The 18,906-nt window shown below is 36.5% G+C and overlaps 3 protein-coding genes and 1 long non-coding RNA gene across 13 annotated transcripts; 1 reads left to right on the top strand and 3 right to left on the bottom strand.

The window, feature by feature from the left end:
• Positions 1–2,454: 2,454 nt before the first annotated feature.
• Positions 2,455–6,026, bottom strand: LOC147536199 (Rhodanese/Cell cycle control phosphatase superfamily protein). The gene is made up of 4 exons (XM_086643361.1): positions 5,149–6,026; positions 3,873–3,978; positions 3,349–3,579; positions 2,455–2,720 (listed from the first exon to the last, which is right to left on the bottom strand). Exons 1-4 carry the CDS (start codon positions 5,946–5,948, stop codon positions 2,661–2,663), a joined length of 1,197 nt encoding a protein of 398 aa, XP_086499487.1. The 5' UTR covers positions 5,949–6,026; the 3' UTR covers positions 2,455–2,660.
• Positions 6,027–8,211: 2,185 nt separating this feature from the next.
• Positions 8,212–9,210, bottom strand: LOC147536198 (uncharacterized). The gene has a single exon (XM_086641052.1). The coding sequence runs from the start codon at positions 9,208–9,210 to the stop codon at positions 8,500–8,502; it is 711 nt and encodes a 236-aa protein (XP_086497178.1). The 3' UTR covers positions 8,212–8,499.
• On the bottom strand, positions 8,212–13,751 carry LOC147536197 (thiocyanate methyltransferase 1-like). 10 transcript variants are annotated; one of them, XR_015225374.1, is made up of 11 exons: positions 13,490–13,736; positions 12,587–12,717; positions 11,876–11,962; positions 11,112–11,212; positions 10,931–11,030; positions 10,787–10,833; positions 10,622–10,700; positions 10,324–10,408; positions 9,063–9,232; positions 8,748–8,987; positions 8,212–8,629 (listed from the first exon to the last, which is right to left on the bottom strand). XR_015225374.1 is itself a non-coding variant. In XM_086641055.1 (9 exons), the coding sequence occupies exons 1-8, from the start codon at positions 13,590–13,592 to the stop codon at positions 10,355–10,357; spliced, it is 702 nt and encodes a 233-aa protein (XP_086497181.1). In that variant the 5' UTR covers positions 13,593–13,736; the 3' UTR covers positions 8,212–8,987; positions 10,324–10,354. The 10 variants fall into 10 exon arrangements, 2 of the variants coding, with proteins under 2 accessions (XP_086497181.1, XP_086497179.1); XR_015225377.1 differs by having other exon boundaries at positions 9,063–9,098; XR_015225372.1 differs by having other exon boundaries at positions 9,063–10,408; positions 13,490–13,751.
• Positions 13,752–16,974: 3,223 nt separating this feature from the next.
• Positions 16,975–18,696, top strand: LOC147536196 (uncharacterized). The gene is made up of 2 exons (XR_015226379.1): positions 16,975–17,765; positions 17,933–18,696. It is a non-coding gene; the product is annotated as an uncharacterized LOC147536196 (long non-coding RNA).
• Positions 18,697–18,906: the final 210 nt, after the last annotated feature.

Raw genomic sequence — 18,906 nt, 5'->3', positions numbered from 1 at the left:
TTTGGCACGCGGGAATCGCGTGGGAATGGAATGTGATTCCTGGGAATCACATTCCCGACTACTGTTTGGCTCGCGGGAATGCAGGGGGAATCCTATTCCTGGAGGAATGAGATTCCCCCGAAATGGGGTAATAGCAAACCCAGGGAGGGGGGTGGGTTTGTGATTCCCATTCCCGGGAATGATTTCATTTAATATTTATGGACAAAATAATCCTTGATAAAATATTAGAATTCTCATACATTTTTACTAAAAAAATTTAAAAATCTAGGGTTTCAACTACCACCATACCAACACACTCTCTCTCTCTCCCCCACCCCCTCTCTCGCTCAAACGTAACTCTCTCTCCATATCTCTAGTTTATTTTCTTCTCTCTTGCTCTTTGTTCGTTAAAAATCAATTTCATAACGTTTAAAAAAATTAGTCGAGACCTTATTTATTTTAAATAAATCTTTAAATACAACTTAAATTAGTGTATTACGTTATTATTTCATATCTATAAATTTGAATAGACAATACTATTTAAAATATATATAACAAAGTTGACCTATAATTTATGTAGTTTGAGTAAAAGGATATAACAGGATTTTCGTAAAATTTACATTCCTATTCCTACACAAACCAAACAACAAGTTAGGAATCCATTGGGAATGGAATTCCTATTCCTGGTTGAACCAAACATTAAACCAAAATAATTTGATTCCCGGGAATCGCATTACGGGAATGTGATTCCCGGGAATGACATTCCATTCCCGCGCGCCAAACATGGCCTTAAAGGATTAATACATACGGATTGATGGGAGACGCGTCACAAACTTAATCAAAGAGTTGACATTTTGTACTTTAAATGATTAAAACTAGGCATTAGGATAACTAACACAAGACTAATAGTATAGGACACTCAATACAATCCTGATTTTGGTCCAAAGATTGAATTGAACTTCACAATTGGAAGTTTCTCTCGTATATTTTCAACCAAACCCTAATGTCAATCTTCCACGACTAAGTATGAGATTACCCCTTTCAACAAAAAATAAAATAAATATAAGATTACCTTATCTCTCACTTATTCTATTATTACTTTCTTTTACAAAATTTCTTCCATAAACCTTTTAAGTGCATTTTATAAAATTGTTCTCCTTATCCAAATGTACCGAATTCAACTTATAATCATGAAAAATTGAAAAAGAGAAAATTGATCATGTTTCGCCGGTCAAATATGCACCATAATAGCTATGTTGAAAACCCGAAACTCTCAGTTAATATGACGTGTACGGAACAACTATATATGCACCAAAATGGTTATATTTTAAAACCCGAAACCCTCGATTACCATAACGTTGACGGAACAAATATGCACCGAGATAGTTATGTTGAAAACCCGAAACTCTCAGTTAATATAACGTGGACGGAACCACTGATCAATGTATAGACGTGGCAGAAAAATCTCGTCTCAAGCCAACATACAACAAGTTATTTGTCCAACAGTTTTTGGTGCAGCTGGTGACACCCCTCTTAAGCCTATGAGGTCGTGGGATTGAGTCTTGATGGAAGCAGTTTATCATCAAGATTTATCCTATATAATTTAGGTTATAATTAACGTAATAATTTGTCGGACTTTAGGCCTCTTTCATTCTTGGTTCAAATTAGGCGGTTATCGTGCTTATTACATTTTTCATGATGCATCAATGCCTTGTAAGGACTAACGTATATCGTAGTCGAAATCTCAAAAAAAAACAAGTTATAATCCCCCGTCGATTGTTAAAGAAACAAGTGACTGGTTTGGTATTTTCTATTCAATACTTTTCCCGTGTTACTCAACAAAAAAAAATATTCCCGGGTCAGCTAGGAATATAATGATACCGGTACCAATGTACATATAAAATATGGAATTTCATCTCCAAGTTGCTTAAGATAAAGTTCAAAAAAAAGTTGAATGGTGATTTCAACTTCTGCCTAAACTATACCATTTTCTTTTCAAGAGTTAAATCATGAACATCTATTAGGCAGAGATCCACAATGGATATGAAAATAATTCACCTTTGTTGACATTTTTACTGCCAAAACTCCAAAATTCAAGCCAAAATCCACCCCAATCTTAAGGAGTAGGTTGAGATTTACAATCAAAGCAATTCCATGGGGTTTAGGTTTTCTAGGATTTTTAGTTGCCAAACAAATTGAGAAATTAAGATTCTCACCAAATTTTACTTTTTGGGAAAAGTGCGACTTTCGTTCGCCCCTCTATTTTACTCAGACCTGTTTTCTCTCTTCGCCCCCGACATACTAGGCATGTCCGAGGCCACTCAGACTAGGGCTTTAGAGTTTAGGGTTACCCATCCTGGGCTTGAACGACACGGATCGGGGCCATACCGAGACCCATGAGAAGTGCCAAGTGCGAAAGGGGCCGAGTGAAAAAGGAGCGGCGCCTTGAGAGGCACCCAATAATAAAACTAGCTATTTTGAAGTACAAATGACATTTAATTTGCAAAGAAGCAATATATATCAAGTTTTAGTACATAGTGTCCTGATTCAAAATTTCTCTCAGCAATTTTCTCTCGATTCAAAACCAGAATGAAAACCGAAAATGTTAAAACTGATATTACAAACTGAAGAGGCTTAAAGGCGTGTTCTGCATGACCTCTGAATGACGTAATCAACAAGTCTTACTTTCGAGTCACAGGCTTGGATGGACTTGGGGAAGAAGGTGGTTTCATATCTGGGTACTGAAATTTCAAATCCAAATCAATAGTAAGCATATAGAGGCATGAGTTAAGGTCCAGTTTCTGCATGCATACTTAATTTTCTATATGTTATACCACTCTACTAAATACAGTATACAATGTGGAAGCAGGGAGAAGGGATCGCTCGAGAGAACCTCAAGAGCCTGGGTGGTAGGTGTGAGCTCAAGCTCAGTAATTGTCTAGGCCTATTGGGTCTGCTCGTGGAGCCTCTATGAGGAACAAAACCTTGTTCATAGTTGGCCTTTGGCCTGAGTCTCAAAAGCTGGGTCAATATCAAAACGTGGTTCACAGCATGAATTTTTGAGCGAAAATGGCCTTCAAGGCTTATATAAAGTTTAAAAGGGGCACATTATATACCTTATCGTGCTAGGCATGTCACCTAGAGAGGCCTAATATGTTCAAACTTCTTTTGGGTTTAGACTAACTAGTCTGAGTCTGTTCATCCACTAGCTAAAGGAACATACGTAAATCAGCTACCTCTATGGAGACTATGGCTCCCTCCCTTGATACAATGTGTACCGAATCAAATATGAAATATGCAAGAAACTACGGTTTTTATGCTTAGTAAAGACATGAAAGAGATGGTGATAGAAGGAGATCAAAATCATACATTTGCATACGGTGAAGACGGTCTTCTCACTCCAAGACTTGCTTCTGGAGTAGGTATTGAACTAATCGCTCCGTTTTTTGTCGGTTCATTTCTATCGGATGAGGAAATTTGCTTCTTCATCGTATCTTGCTTCTTTGTTCCTTCTTTTTTCATACTAAGTTGTTCCTCTGCCTTACTATTCTTTTCTGGGAAAACATGAACAGACGGCGGCAAAAGGGTTTCTTGTATTGCCTGTACACAAGCAAAAACCAACGGATAGACAAGTTAGTTGTTACATCATTTTCAGTTGCTATGTGACATTACAGTAGAGCTTATTTTTTCCTCGAGCCAGGTTTCAGATTGTTTGTGTTTGTCTGACTCGTGATGTCTTACTCGTCTAAATGGCTTATTTGAGTTTATTTGGTTTCCATTTGGTTCACATGATTCAGGTTCAGACGAGACAGATAGATCACATTCATATATTGAGAAAAGAACAAACAAAACGCTTCTTTGACATTTCCTGAAAGGACTACTGAAGATCGTACCTGCCACCCATCTTTGCCGCGAAGCCCGTTTTTGATTGCATAAGCATTTTTGAAGCCACCATTCTTAATCAACAATTCTGCCACTTCTATTGATTTACCATCAAAGCTACCTTACACAGCAAATGGAAAATAAAGTGATGAAGTCAGACTCTTATGACATGTTCAAAACTAATAAGGGGGACAAGAAAAAGAGAAGCTCATGTGTGCACACATAAATTGTGATTGACGAAAGAAAACTTGTATTCTGAGATGGATAAAAACTGATAGAACACTAACAGAAATATGAAGTTATAAATCTGATATGACTTGCGTATGGTAGAGAAGTCGTCATAATATCCAAGTCAAATATAAAATTAAGTAGACTATCCTAATAATCTTCAACACTTCATTCTTGTTGTTAGATAAAAGTTGGGTTTAGCCGATAGTAATGATTGAGTTCATCCGATCAGCTCGAGCTTACAGATCTAATTCATTTGAACTCAGTTAGGCTAGGCAACTAGTATCTAAATGACGCAATTGGCGTCCTAGTACATCCTAACCCAGCACATCTCTATAGAGTATTTAGCAACGGTGTTTAAGTTACTTTTACCTAGATCCCCGAATTCGGAAGTGAACCCTGATATGTGATGCCAAATTCATCAAATTTAGGCCACAATCCACTCAATAGCCCTGCTAGCGAAAGAATTAAATTGCCCCCCCGGCCTGGCCTGGTAAAGAATGGGGTGCCCGGCCAGGCTGATGAAGTAATTCTCAGTGGGGTGTCCAGCTCAGTCCCACCCGATTCCCACCCCTCAGTGTGTCGATGGGCAAAATCAAAATTGTAGTTAAGGCCTAAGGGTATTAAATTTCACATGACAGAACCTAAATGCTTCATTAACGTCCATTAACCGAGAGTTGCATATGTGAGTGTATCTCGGGCTCTCGGCTATATATTTTTCGACCCAGTGGTCGTGGAACGCTATAATGCCACATTCCGGTCCTAGTTGATGCCCTTGACGAAGTGTATTTAGACCTCAAACAAGTACATCAAACAAGCCATATTACCATAGTTAATGAATCAAAGAGCTATTTTCGACAACTATGAAGATTGTCGTACGAGGGAAATCGACAAATTCTAGAACTTCTAAGACTACCAAAATGAGATTACAAACTACAAACTTCAATGATCATTCATCTACCATTAACAATGAATTACCACTCTATAAGATTAAAACTTCAGTCTTAATTGCTTAACTGTGATTCTAATAGAATATTAAGATCATAAAAGTAAACTTACTTGTCAATAATACATAAACTTGTGTTTACTGGATCTTTGAAGTTCTCCAATACCTTCTTGACAAACCCTTGTTTTTCTTTTTCTCCTTCAATGAAAGGAATCTGAATTGTCTTCTTATTCAATATCTTCAAATTAGGAGATCCAATATAAAGCAAACTCTGCTTGTCTCTGATATCTAGAAGCTGTGAATTTGGGTCATCTCGAAGCTTACGAAAAGCATCAATGGCTGAAACAAACTTGAATTTCTTAAGCAAATATTCTTGAGTTAAAGGGATTACAACTAACCAAATGAAAGTAATCCCAGCAACAAAAAATGGGTTTTGATTCAAGAAATCATTAATGGAGATTAAGATTGATTCTAGGTTGATTTTATCACTAGTAGTAGTAGAGGAAAGAGTGGTTTCAGTTTCAGAGGCAAAGGAGGAAGAAGGTAAGGAAGAGAGAAATAGTAGTTCAAATAAAGCAAATGAAAGTTGAAAATTTAGAGAATTAACAAACTTTTGGTGGATTTGGGGAGGATTTGAGAAATGGGTAGGTGAATTTTTCACAAAAGAATTAATTTTTCCAAATGAATTAGGGTTTTGAGGAATTTTTGAGTCATTTTGGAAGGGTTTGGTTTGGTTTGAGGGGAAAAGTTGAAAGAATAAGGTGGTTTTGGCAGTAGTAGTTTTGAAGAAATTTCTAGAGAAATGGATAGTTTGATGAGAGAAGAAGAGAGGATTAGGGTTTGGATTATTAGTTCTAAGGTGGGTTTTGATTGGTAGAGAAGATAGAAGACTGATAACAGAGAGAGAATCCATGGAGGGTGAAAGGAAGAACTACAGAGTAGTGAGTTGGAAGATGACATTCATCAAAAATTGGAAGTTGATAAGATTTTCAATCTATTTCTGGTTGGGGGTCCCACTGAAATGGGTCACAAGTGAAGTCAGAGTTTTCAAAGGGCCTTGTTGGGTCAGAGACAGCCCAACCTGGCCCGTAGAGTCCGTATAGTCCGCAAACCGACCTAATGTTACGAAACACAATGGTTCGACATATGAAAAAAAATTTGATTAGAATAAAATTTGTCAAGAGGAGAATCACAAACCCAGAGTAGTGCCTGGGTGTGCGATTTCTTTTGCGCTTGGCAACCAACAAATCAACCGGCGAAATCAGTCTCTACCAAGTGTGGCCAAACGATAAGATTATTTAATGTTTGAAATAAGAATAGAAGACGAGATTATTTACTGTTTGAAATGAGATTAAGGGAGAGTTCATTTGAGGATTTTTCAAATGATGTTTGTGGAAGTAATTGCACTTCAAACAAGCAACATCAAATGGTGACACGTCTTTCCCACACTTTTGACATGACTTTTTGGCAACACTTTTTGACACTTAGCGGCGCTTTTATGACATCTTTCACCTTTATGCTACTTTTATGACGCTTTCCGTAGTACATCTCCAACGATTTGTAGTACTTCCGCAACACTTTCACGTGCAGCTTTATGGTACTTACAACGTCACTGAAATCGCCAAAAGCACATGCGAAGTGTCAACGGAAGCCTCCAACAAGCATCATCCACATTACCGGCACAAAAAATAATTGTTCATCGATTTACATACAAATTTAGCAGTTTTTGGTCCCCGTAATTTTAGTTCAACTAACATAACTTCTTACATTAGACAAGAGAATGATGGGTTAGAGTCAGAAGCCCTAGACCACTTCCTTACTGAGTCATGAATGATAAGAATCATGAGTTGTGAGAAGAATGTTGCAAGGATCCTGGACAGTCTTGTACTCTTGTGGATGATAATGTTGTTCTTGTCTTGAACAATTGAATGTAATTGGGCTAATATCTCTAGGTGTTGCAAAATGTAGTATCTGTTTTTTATATGGGTTCAGAGTAGAAGAGGAAGAAGATTCTACATAAGATAGTAGTTTGATATGTGGATTTCTTACTCAATCTTAAAGGCCACGTAACTCCGTCGTTTCAGAGCAGAGGGTGGTTCAGACACCTCTTCCATCTTCACACTGACGACACCCATTACACGGTAATTTGCTTAAGAAATGTCTAAACTTTTAACAACCACTGTGAGATAATGAGATAAACAAAGAAGAAAAAACTTACACGTTTCAGGAAAGAGCTTCCGACGGAAGATGATGTAGAATTGCTGGTGTCGGCTTACCCCGAGTCTCACAACGTCACTCGTTGCTCCCAACATTCATCCTAACCACCTAAGAATTCAGAAGCTACAATCATCTCGAACTTTTTGGAGCTCCGCATTAACATTTTAAAAAGGTTTATTACAATTTCAAGATGAAGACGAGAAGGAGAAGATGACCGAGAAGATGATAGGTGATTAACTAATTGAAGGTTTTTGGAGCCTAAGAGCATCTCCAATGCAACACTCAATCTTAGAACTCTGAGTGCCACCTAAGATTTTTAGAGTTTTTTTCTTAAAACTCCTCTCCAATGCAACACTCTATTGGATCTCTAAGATGACGTGTCGAGGGTGGAATAGAGATATCTCAAGAGGAAAGAGTGTCCTGTTGAGATATTTTTAATTGTCCAACTCATTAATATTTGATTTTCAACCAATAGAAATCGAGTCTTCTATATTTCTAAAATAACTAATTATTTATTTACAAAAATAACTATGTCACATAAGTAAATAAGATAAGTTTAGAATTTTGCATTGGAGACAAAAAAAATTGAGGATCTCTATTAAGTTATTAACGCCACCTAAGAGTGAGAATCTCAATTGAAACTTGACACATACGATGAATAGAGACTTTTTTGAGTTTTGCATTGGAGATGCTACACATAAGATGAATAGATATTGTTTTGAGTTTTGCATTGGAGATGCTCTAAGCCTTAGTTTCAACTTCATTGGAAAATTTGAAAAAAGTAGAAGCAACAAATTTTTGATTCAAATGAGGCGAATCAAATTTTCCCCTACGGTTTCAAAAACTCTCTGGGACCAGAAGGGATTCAAAAATTCACAGGCAAGCTCATTTTGCTCCTGTTGCCTCTTTTCACTATTAGCCAATGAAGCCCTTGCTTCAATTTCATTGAAATTGAGGGTCTCGAAACGAAAACTTATTCTTTATATGATATCTAGATCGTTAGATCCTACGATAAATACATAGATGATATAATGAACGCGGGATCAGACAAAGGGAGGATCCAGACAAATACTAATAAGACGGGCCCATTAAGATAATATTGAAACATTACAAGAAGAACCTCACTTCTAACATGATAGCCAAAACAACCATAAGAAGGGAAGACTTGAGAGTAATGTCTAAAAGCGAAAACATAATTCATGACTTAGAACAGAAACAACTAGTTTTCATATTTCCAAGAGAATAGACTATGGGAGAGGATGAAGACCCTTAGCTCCACATCCACCATCACACCCACCACCAGCACCACCCGAACCTCCGGCACCACTGCCAAGATCTGGAAGTCCACCACCCAAACCAGTAGCTCCTCCGACACCACTGTCAAGATTGCCGAGGCCACCCAGACCACCACCCAAATTAGTAGCTACTCCGGCACCACTGCCAATGCCGCCGAGGCCACCAAGACCACCACCCAAACCAGTAGCTCCTCGGACACCGCTGCCAAGATTGTCGAGGCCACCAAGACCACCACCCAAATTAGTAGCTCCTCCGGCACCACTGCCAATACCGCCGAGGCCACCAAGACCACCACCCAAACCAGTAGCTCCTCCGACACCGCTGCCTAGACCACCGAGGCCACCAAAACCGCCACCCAAACCAGTATCTCCTCCGCCTAGACCACCAAGCCCGCCCAGGCTGCCTGCGCCACCAAGACCACTGCCACCACCTAAACCGCCTAATGTACCAAAACCATTACCAAAACCACAATTACCAATATCACCAAAAGTACCAAAGCCACAATCACCAACACCAGCATAACCAATGAGGTTCTTCTGGGTATTGAGACCTGCAGTAGTTGATGAAGTAGTAGTAGCACTAGGCACATTACGTGCAGCACTAGTCTGACCTAGTGATGCTACACCAAGCATTACTAAAATCAAACACCACTTCATCTCCATCTCTCTATCTCACTCTCACTCTCTTTCTCTCTCTGTGACTATAGGTCAGGAGGATAGTTGAGTATGTGATGAGGGAAAGGGGTTATGTTAGGATCATACATAAATAGTGATTAAAGATCAGTGGTAGAGGGGCAAGTAATTAAGAATAATAAATGTAGTCGATTTAGGGTTAAATGCTAGTCTTTCTATCTTCGTGATACTCTCGGATCATGGAGGTCAGGCTATATACAGCAAAGCAGTAAGTGAGACCAGTAAAGTCTCACATCTATGATGAATTGGCATAACATGGACAGCAGAACAGAATTTCTAAGTATAGGGAAGGGTCATCGTCTATACATTTACACCTCTCACATCTGTGGATCTTCGAGTTGGTGGGTTATGGGCCTTATCTATGGCAGCCCGAGCATGGCCCAAGTGATGACTTCGCATTCCAGGGAGTGTAAAATGGGCATGCTATCATCAATTGGGCCATATTCGGCCATATATTATTACAAGTACTTTTCGCGACATTATCACATGCATCTTTATGGTACCTAAAGTGTCACTGAAATTGACAAAAGCACATGCGAAGCGTCACCGGATGTCTATAGCAAATATCATCTAAAAGAAAGCAAAATAGAATCGACTGAAAAACGGTCATCTACATAACCCACATAGAAATAATTGTTCATCAATTTACATACAAAGGTAGCAGTTTTCTCGGTCCCTGTAATTCTAGTTCAACTACGATAACTCGTTATATATACATATATAAGAAGTTGATGTCATTGCACGGAAGTGAGCATATTTCAGTTTGTTGTCTAGTAAATCCTTCTTATGTCAGACCAGAGAATAATGGGTTAGAATCAGAAGCCCTAGACCACTTCCTTACTGAGTCATGAACGATGGAAGTCATGAGTTTTGAGAAGAATGTCGCAGGGGTTCTTGACAGTCTTGTGGATGAAAATGTTCTTCTCGTCTTGAACAATCGAATGTAATTGCGCTAATATCTCTAAGTGTTGCAAAATGTAGTATCGGTTTTTTGTATGGGTTCATATGATAGACCGTATAGGTGAGAGTAGAAGAGAAAGAAGATTCAGCATAAGAGAGTAGTTTGATATGTGGATTTCTTACTCGATCTGAAAGACCACGTAACTCCGTTGTTTCAGAGCAGAGAGTGGTTCAGACACCTCTTCCATCTTCCGAGTTTCTCCTTTCCCTGTACACAAGAATCAACAAGTTTCATACATCAGACTCCAAAGCTGTGGAAATAATTAGACCATTTTATCTTTCCACCTTATAAAGGAAAGCGACATGAAGTGATACAAGTACGAGGCAGGAAGTGGCTAGGAGTCTAGGACCCACGAGTCATCAGACAATCAGAAGACCCCAAAACACCTTATGCTATTGTATATTTGAGTATTTCACATACCTTGCGGGACTCAATTGCTAGCTCATTATCTATTATACTAATAGCCTTGAAGCCCAAGGGATGCAAAACTTCTTCATAACTGCAAAAGTACAAGCTTCAGTAAGAAGAAACACGAGGAGAATCGATTGAAGAACTTTGAACGAAATATTTGCTCAAAGAAGTTACTCGACTACAGAAACTTTATATGGTGGTCCTCCGACGTGATCACTAATCTGACAACCAAGAAACAATCTTTTAATATATACGTATAGAATTAATAAATTAATTAAATTTACTAACTTTGGAAAGACAAATAGGGTTAGCTTTTACGGGAAACATTAGTGTTATGAGCTCTCCATCTGGTTTCAGAAGCTCTTGAACTCGTCTTGCCCAAAAAGATCTCTTCTGAGGTTCAATTGCACAGAAGAACCTGTAATTATCCCATAGAAAAATGAGGATCAAAAGAAAAAGAAAAAGGGAAGAAATTCACATAGAGTATCGTAATACTTACGTATAATCGAAAATGAGATCAAACAACTCAGTTGGATGCCAACTGAAAAAGTCAGCCTCTATAAATTCAAAACTGTTTGCGTTTGATGAGGACACGGGCAACTGCCTTGAAAGATTATGCAAGATTATTAGATCAGTGGTATTCTTCCAAGGAACCGTGTTACAGTTGAGAAAGTTAAAAGCTAAAATTGAAAATTGACTCATAGACTGAAGGCCCCAGTCAGTATTCAATACACAAGACAATTTTGTATTCTAACTAAATTCGACTTCAAGTTCTCCGAGTAAAAAATCAAGCTCCAGAGACAAAACCGTGCTCACGCTTCCCCAAGGAATTAGATACGTGGAACCAGTGTTCTTTCTATTACTCGGGTTTATAAGCAAAAAATCATGAAGTTCACTGAGTGCCAAAATTATCCACAAACAAGCATTACTAATCTGAGCTTTTGAGTTAGTCCTTAAGCCACGGGGGCTACGAAATATGTGATGGATTTAGATACAAACTCATATGACCAGGATAAAGGCCTTTTACACTCATAAGTAAGTATAAAGGAGGCCTGGGTCTAAATATGAAAAGTGGAGATTTTGTTTTTCAAGTAAGAAATGCTTGAGATAATATATGAGGTTGTTAAAAAAGAAGCGACGAACTTTCGTACTTCTCCTTTATTTTTATAAAAGAATTGATCTTTCTTAAAAACGTAATGAGCTTTACAAACTATACTAAAATTTTGAAACTGTAAATCTCAGTGTTTCATATACCAATCTTACCTCTCTTGCTATCTTAATGGCATTACTTGATAAGTCAAGACCGACGACATAGCGTTCAGAGCTGGCAATGGCAATCACATCATGGCCCTAACATATAAACGAACATATTGTTAAAATGGTGCCAAAAACAAGAAAACTAAAAAAATCAATACACACTATAAGTGACAGGAAATAAGTACTTCTATTATTCTAGTGCCATGTATTTGAAGTTTTCGGTTACTAACCTTTACCGTGTCAAGAAAGCCCATCGTAAATAAAACATAGAACTATAGAAGACTCACATGAAGAGCCGATTTCAGACAAACTATCACCTAATCACCTAGCAAATATCATCTCTCCTTGTCCATTTATACTACTTTCTTGTTTCTTCTTCGAGAAGCAGCTATTATCGATCAAGACAAGCTATGAATTGATCGAGGACAAGCTAACATAAGTATGAGAACTTGAAAGAAGTAGATGGATCTACTGACTTCAATGACTGCAGTAGTATAACTTAAATATACAGATGCAACCTTAAGCTATAAATATACGACGGCACCCATTACCCTATACTTCCAAATTCCAACATCCAAAATTGTGTTTTGAGATCATTTAGGCATATGTAGACAAGTTAACTATAAATATTTGTGATGAACTCTGGTTGTTTAAATTTAATATCGTTCGCTTAACTTCTGACAGACACTATGAGATAAAGAAAGAAGAAGAACTCACACTTCCACATCCTGGGACTAGAGCTCTGCCTTTGGGAAGAGCTTCCGATTGAAGAAGATCTAGAATTACTGGTGTCGCCTTACCCAAGTCCCATGGTGTCACTCCTTGCTCCCAGCATTCATCCCAACCACCTAATCATTCAAAAGCTAAATATTTTACTAACAAAACACATAATCCGAAGTCTCAAAGAAGTAGCAAACATTCAAATCACTCAACAAACATAGAGTTATCAAGAAGAAAAAACCATTGATTAGTATCGGAGTTCAAACATTTGGATGTCTGGAACATCTCATTTAATTTCGGTTTCGTGGGCTACTAAAATGAAGCTATTCTACTTCATTTTCGTTCCTCCATTTTGTTTGAAATGTTATGAGTGTCTATAACATTTTTACGTGTTCGTTGTTAGATTGAAGAATTTTTCATACCGTTGGTACAACCAATGTCGAATATTTTTATAAGAAAACACAAGGGGTTTGCCCACTTCGCTTTCCCAATTGAGTCATCAACCGGCTCCCCTCTTAAACCCAACTAATTGAATACAATTTCGAGAAAAGAAAAACATTTCCAGCTAAGTGTTCACATAACTAAGATGGTGTTTGTATTTTTGTCATTGCCTAAATCTGACTCGTCTGACTCAAATGGACCAACGGAAAATCAACTCAAATCAGCCAGAGTCGAATATCACGAGTCAAACAAAAACAAACAGCTCTCAAACTATAAATATGTGACTCGAGTCAGATTCAGATCTGACTTGGAAAGAAAAGGAACACTACTTTCAATTCAAATACAAAGAAACCTAGCATCTTATAATCACAACACTCGATTAACTCCCCCTCCCCACAAAAAATTACCAAATTATTAAAGAGAATTGAATATCAAAATCAAGAATGTTCGATTGATTACCTTCTGGGTCTTTGTCTACAAGAAATTGCATTTTGCGGACATGAGAGTTGGACTTTATACTTTTGTCGATAGGATTTTCATTTCCTCCTCGTCTTCCTTCCATTTTGATAGGGTTTTGAGAAATGGGGTGTTTATGATGATGAGGGGAATTTGGAAATCGCAGTGACGGACCAGTAGTGGGAAGTAGACGAATAGAAACTGAAAGCAAAAAGATTTCAGAATTTACAAAGGAAGTGATTGGTCCGGGGAGGACAAGAAAGAGAGAGGTATAGTATAAGTGAGGAAATGTATGTTATATACACTTCCCATTTCTACCTGCTACACTCACATCTCCTTTGACTTGGACAATTAAATAAAAAATAGCTTAGATGTGAGTGTATATAACAAAAATGGTGAGTTCTTTTAAATTTTCTCATGTGGGAATCTCCGAAGGTCCGGTGACCAGGGTTTATTCTCTCATCAGTTTGGGTCGGTGGAGTTTGAGAATTTTATGTTTATTAGAATTACGGGTAGACTCGAGTTTATATTATCCAGAAAGAGGGCGCCTTTACGCCTCATAAAGAGTGACTCCCTGAGACATTGTCAGCATGAACAGTTGAACACAAATACCAAGGTCGAATAGGTCAGTTGAACCCTAAAAATATAATTAAGAATATAATGAAATTCACCTACGTATTTCTTATATCATAAAGAAGATTAAATAGCAATAGGTTGATTGAAAAAAAAATCGCCAGAGTTTATCGTTTTCTAAATATGATAACTATAGTGTAGGACGAACCACTTTTATACTGAGTTGATCCAAAAAGTATTCAATATAGTAAATTAAAATGTAACGAGCTAATATATATTGTTTGATTTCTTATTTTATGTGAATTTCTCTTTTTAAAAGTGCCCCCACAGGAGAAAATTTATGGCTTCGCCACTGAACGAAGGTGATCTATTCGACATTAATAAGCAAGTGGTATTAGGCAAATATTGACGGGATCAGATTCTGGTGGGATGTCAGGTACGAAAACCCAAATTTGGCCCATTTATTTCATCACCACGGTTGGGTTGGGTTCGTGATTAGTTTCAGTTGCCCATGTACTCAAACGCATTCGGGTGTTCACGACGAGTTTCGAATTTTCAGACTCTTTTGCAGCCATAGAGAGAAAGCATAGGCGGAAATATGGTCAAACTCAATCATTCATGGGCACAAAGACCATGGACCGGTCATTTTGGATTCAAAATCTCAAGAAAACTAGGGGTTTTTTATGCAGATCTTGGCAAAACTGAAAATATTTTATACAAAATCGATCTATCATTAATACTTTTGGCGATGGACTTATCTCGTAACAAGTAAATGACCAACTAACATTATGAAAAGTATTTCTTAATCTCTTTGGTCGGTAAAGGCTTAGTAATGTTAACATTAACTTATAATACTATGGAAAATGTTAAAATCACAAAAGATTTTGACAAAAAGTTTACTCAGTTGATGTGGTGGTTGTAGTTTGAAAGTTTAACTAAATCTGAGTCGTTGAGAGATAAATATCACAACCGCCACATCAACTGGGTAATTTCTTTTGTCAAAATCCTTTGTGATTCTAGCACTTCCGTAATACTATTACAAGTGATCAATCTAAATCTATCTAAAATTTTGATCTTTGTATTTACTACAAGTATTCCTAGGACAATATCTTATGGCTCTGATTAATTGGGCCTCTCAAAGGGGCTATATGTCCGGTAATTTTTTTCGATGTTGTTTATGGGTAGTTCATCTAGTTCGGTGGCTCAAGCAAAGTTGACTGGTCTCGGGTAGTCATTATTTCTTAATATTTTTGTAGTTCGAAATCAGATGTCAAACTCTTCAGTTAACTTTCCAGCCTAAAAAAGAAAAACCAATATCAATCTCTTCCAATTCCCTTATGGCGACACAAAATCCATTTAAGACATCCTATCAGAGTTGTGACAAATGGTTCGAAATCAAATTAGACAATAGAAAGACTTTGAGAAATCGGTCAACAGAGAACATCTTAATTACGTTTCAACTTCCTAACATAAAATAGTAGGCAGACAAATAGTCTTGTCAATCTAGACTTATTCATTAGGAAAAACATGTCTGGAAATAGTGTAAGTTCTTTGTATTTGTAACATAACTAAGTCATTTGACATAATCCATTCTTAAAGAGGAAAAGAGAGAAATTAGGGTAAAAGAATTGATTCTTGAAAAGGAATAGCAAACATCTATAAACAATGAATCATCCTAAAAGAAGGTGGAGTGAATGAAGCGTCTAAATATTGTCTGAACAAGTCATGTGAGGTAGGGAAGAAGAGAGAGAAACTAAATCTACTCAACCTTTCCTCTTTTGAAATATCAAATTATTCAAATCAATTATCTTAATCCCAAAAATTGTACTTAAAAAATATACAATATAAAATTACATTTCGTCTACGTCTAAATTGCAAGTTGATTCGTGCATGGATCAGCCTAATTTATTTTCTATTTGGTTTACATTTACCTTTTGTCGTTGTTCTTTTTTTCATTGTCCAATTGTCATATTCAAATAGATCAAAAACCAACAATTTCGAACTGAATCAGATAAAAAATAAACAACAATGAAATATGACTTGGGACAATTCAGACTTCATTCAAATTTCATATTTGATTTTTTTTTTCTTTTTGTTGTTGAACTAATTTCATATTTGATTTAGGTTTTAAAAAAAATACCTTAAACTTATACATGGATATATCTTAGTAACAAAATTGAATAAATATTTTGGAAGTAGCTGTTGAAGTTATATAGAAATTGTCGAAATATTGCGAACTACCAAGTGGTGTTGGTGTAAAATTTGCTTAAGGTATATATATACCATTTCGATTAACAAAAAACTATTGATACAACATGATTTGCGACAATATACTATGCGATTTCATTTCTAGAGTCACAGTTTTCCACCTAATTAGAGTCAGCTAAACATAATTCAATATATATTGTTGTATTGTTAACATCAATAAACATATAATAATTAAACAATGGTTAATCAGCGGCGTCCCTAAGTAGTTTAGAACAACCACTTGGATTGCTTTATCCTCATTGTGACAACTAATAATTATGAAATTATTGAAAACTTTAGAGAAGAAATAATGTTAGAGAGGAATTTTAGAGGGTTGTACTCAAAAGAGAATTCTTTATTGCAAGTTGAAATATATGCATCTATGAAATATTAAACCAAACAAAACAAATGAAAATTGAAAGTTGGTCCTCATAATTCTAAAACACTTTTTTTTTTTATGAGAGAATTCTAAAACACATTATCCTGTAGTTTAGTGTAATGAAAATCTATTGCAAGTCAATTACACACCAAGTAGGAAGATGAAGTACGTTGCAAATAAGAAGTTAGCCTCCCTTTTATTTATACAGTTATACTTTTGTACGGTCTTAAGTCCTAAATCGACTCTACAACAAAAAAAATAAAAAAAAATCTTAAATCGACAACAAAGCGGACAATGTCACTAGGAGATGGGAGAAGTAGTCTTTCACTTGTGAGAGTGTAAAATCCTTTAACAAAAAACAGAGAGACAGAGTAAAAGTTGAGAGAGTGAAAATAAAATTGAAAATGAAGGGTGACAGATGTCTGAGAGAGTTGGAGAGAGAGAAGACAGAGTCTAGGGGAGTGAGAGAGAATACAGAGTCTAGGGGAGAAGAACCTTAAAAATCAAAAAGAGCCAACTTTCACTTTCAAACACCCATCACCCCCACTTGACACATACTAGTCCACTTGGATGGAATTCTCTGCAACCAACTCCTCCCCTACACAAACAACATCTCTCTCTCTACTTTCTCTCTCTAAAACTTATACAAAGAACCCACAACCCCCATTCCCCACCATCTTCATACCTAGAGAGAACAAACATCAATACCCCACCAAATATCACACATCTCATGACTATGTTATCTTCTTCACTTCCATAACATATATCCTCATCTTCTTCACCTCCATCCCTACTCATATCTCTATTTATTCTCTCCTTTCTTACATTTTTGTTTCTTTTGTTATACTCTTCCCTTTCTTGTTATTTTTTTGAAAATCACAATCTATCTATCTATATATATCTCTCTTTATATATATATTAGGTTATCTTGTGATAGAGAGAGAAAAAGAAGCTAGGTAAAAATGCAAAATGTGAATGTGGGTAATTCTATTTCTTGTGGCATTTGAAAATTTTCATCCTTCTTCTTCTTCTTCATTAAGATCACCAACTAAAACAACAACATCAATATCAAAATTATAGGTTTGAACTAAAACCCTCTTTTATTTTGTGATTATCTTTGCTTCCATGTATTTTGTTGTTCTTATTCTTTAAGCTCTCATGTATGATTGGAAACCCTAATTTATTGAATATTTATGTTCTGAAATTTGATCTTCCTGGTAACTAATTGGAGATCATTTGTTGTACAGATTGAAACTAGGAAGAGTTTGAGCAATGGGTTTTCTTTAATTGTTGGATCAAAGTCACATCTTTTTCTAGTTAGGGTTTGATATAAGATTTGGGTAAATTAGATTGAGAAGAAAGGTTGAAGAACTAATCTTTAAAAGTTGATACCTACCCACAAAAATTGAAGACAAGATTAGGGATTTCCTGTGTTAGATTGGTATAGATTTTGATGTAATGAGTTATGAAGAAGGATCAAGACTTTGATTTGAGGGTACCACCCACAAGTTTGATTAGGGTTGAAATGACAATGGATGAAAAATTGAGGAATGTGGGTATGATGGATGGAAGAAACCCAAGAAATTTTCACCATCTTGAACAACAACATCAACATCGAAGAACGATATCGTCTTCGTCTTCTTCATTGAAATCGATATCAGAAGGAAGAAGAACAAACAAGAGTGGCAATAGAAGATCAATGAATCTGAAATCTTTACTAATACTAATAATTCTGACAGTTTCTTTGTTAATTCTACCAGTGATATTACCACCATTACCACCACCACCATTTCTTCTTCTCTTACTTCCTATTGCTATTCTTGTTTTGCTTATGATATTAGCTTTTATGCCTACTGATAGTGGGGACTCTTCTTCTGCTTCCTATAGCTAGCTAGCTAGGGTTTCTTCAACAACCCATCTCTTTGTTTCTTGATTTTCATGGTACATAAGTTGTGTTTGTTTTCTTGCTTCATGAATCAATCATAATGAATTGAAGTTCACTTTGAGTTAATCCAGTAATATGTTTTGAACAGTAAGATTCGAACAATAGTCTTTCGGGATTAAAGTGCATATGTTATCACTTATACATTGTGTTAACTATTAAAACATCAACCATTACTTTACAAGTGAAGAGAGAAGTGATCACCCTATCATCCATCTAATTGCAAAGAAAAATGAAAGAAACTACAAACAGCCTCGGCTTTGGGAACATGCCGAAACA

Source organism: Eschscholzia californica, unplaced genomic scaffold, assembly GCF_041429995.1.
Source record: "Eschscholzia californica isolate CP2 unplaced genomic scaffold, dmEscCali1.0.p SCAF_5, whole genome shotgun sequence".
In the NCBI taxonomy this organism is placed as follows: domain Eukaryota; kingdom Viridiplantae; phylum Streptophyta; class Magnoliopsida; order Ranunculales; family Papaveraceae; genus Eschscholzia; species Eschscholzia californica.
Note: the sequence above shows the minus strand (reverse complement) of the source record. Positions and strands in the feature narration are given on the sequence as shown.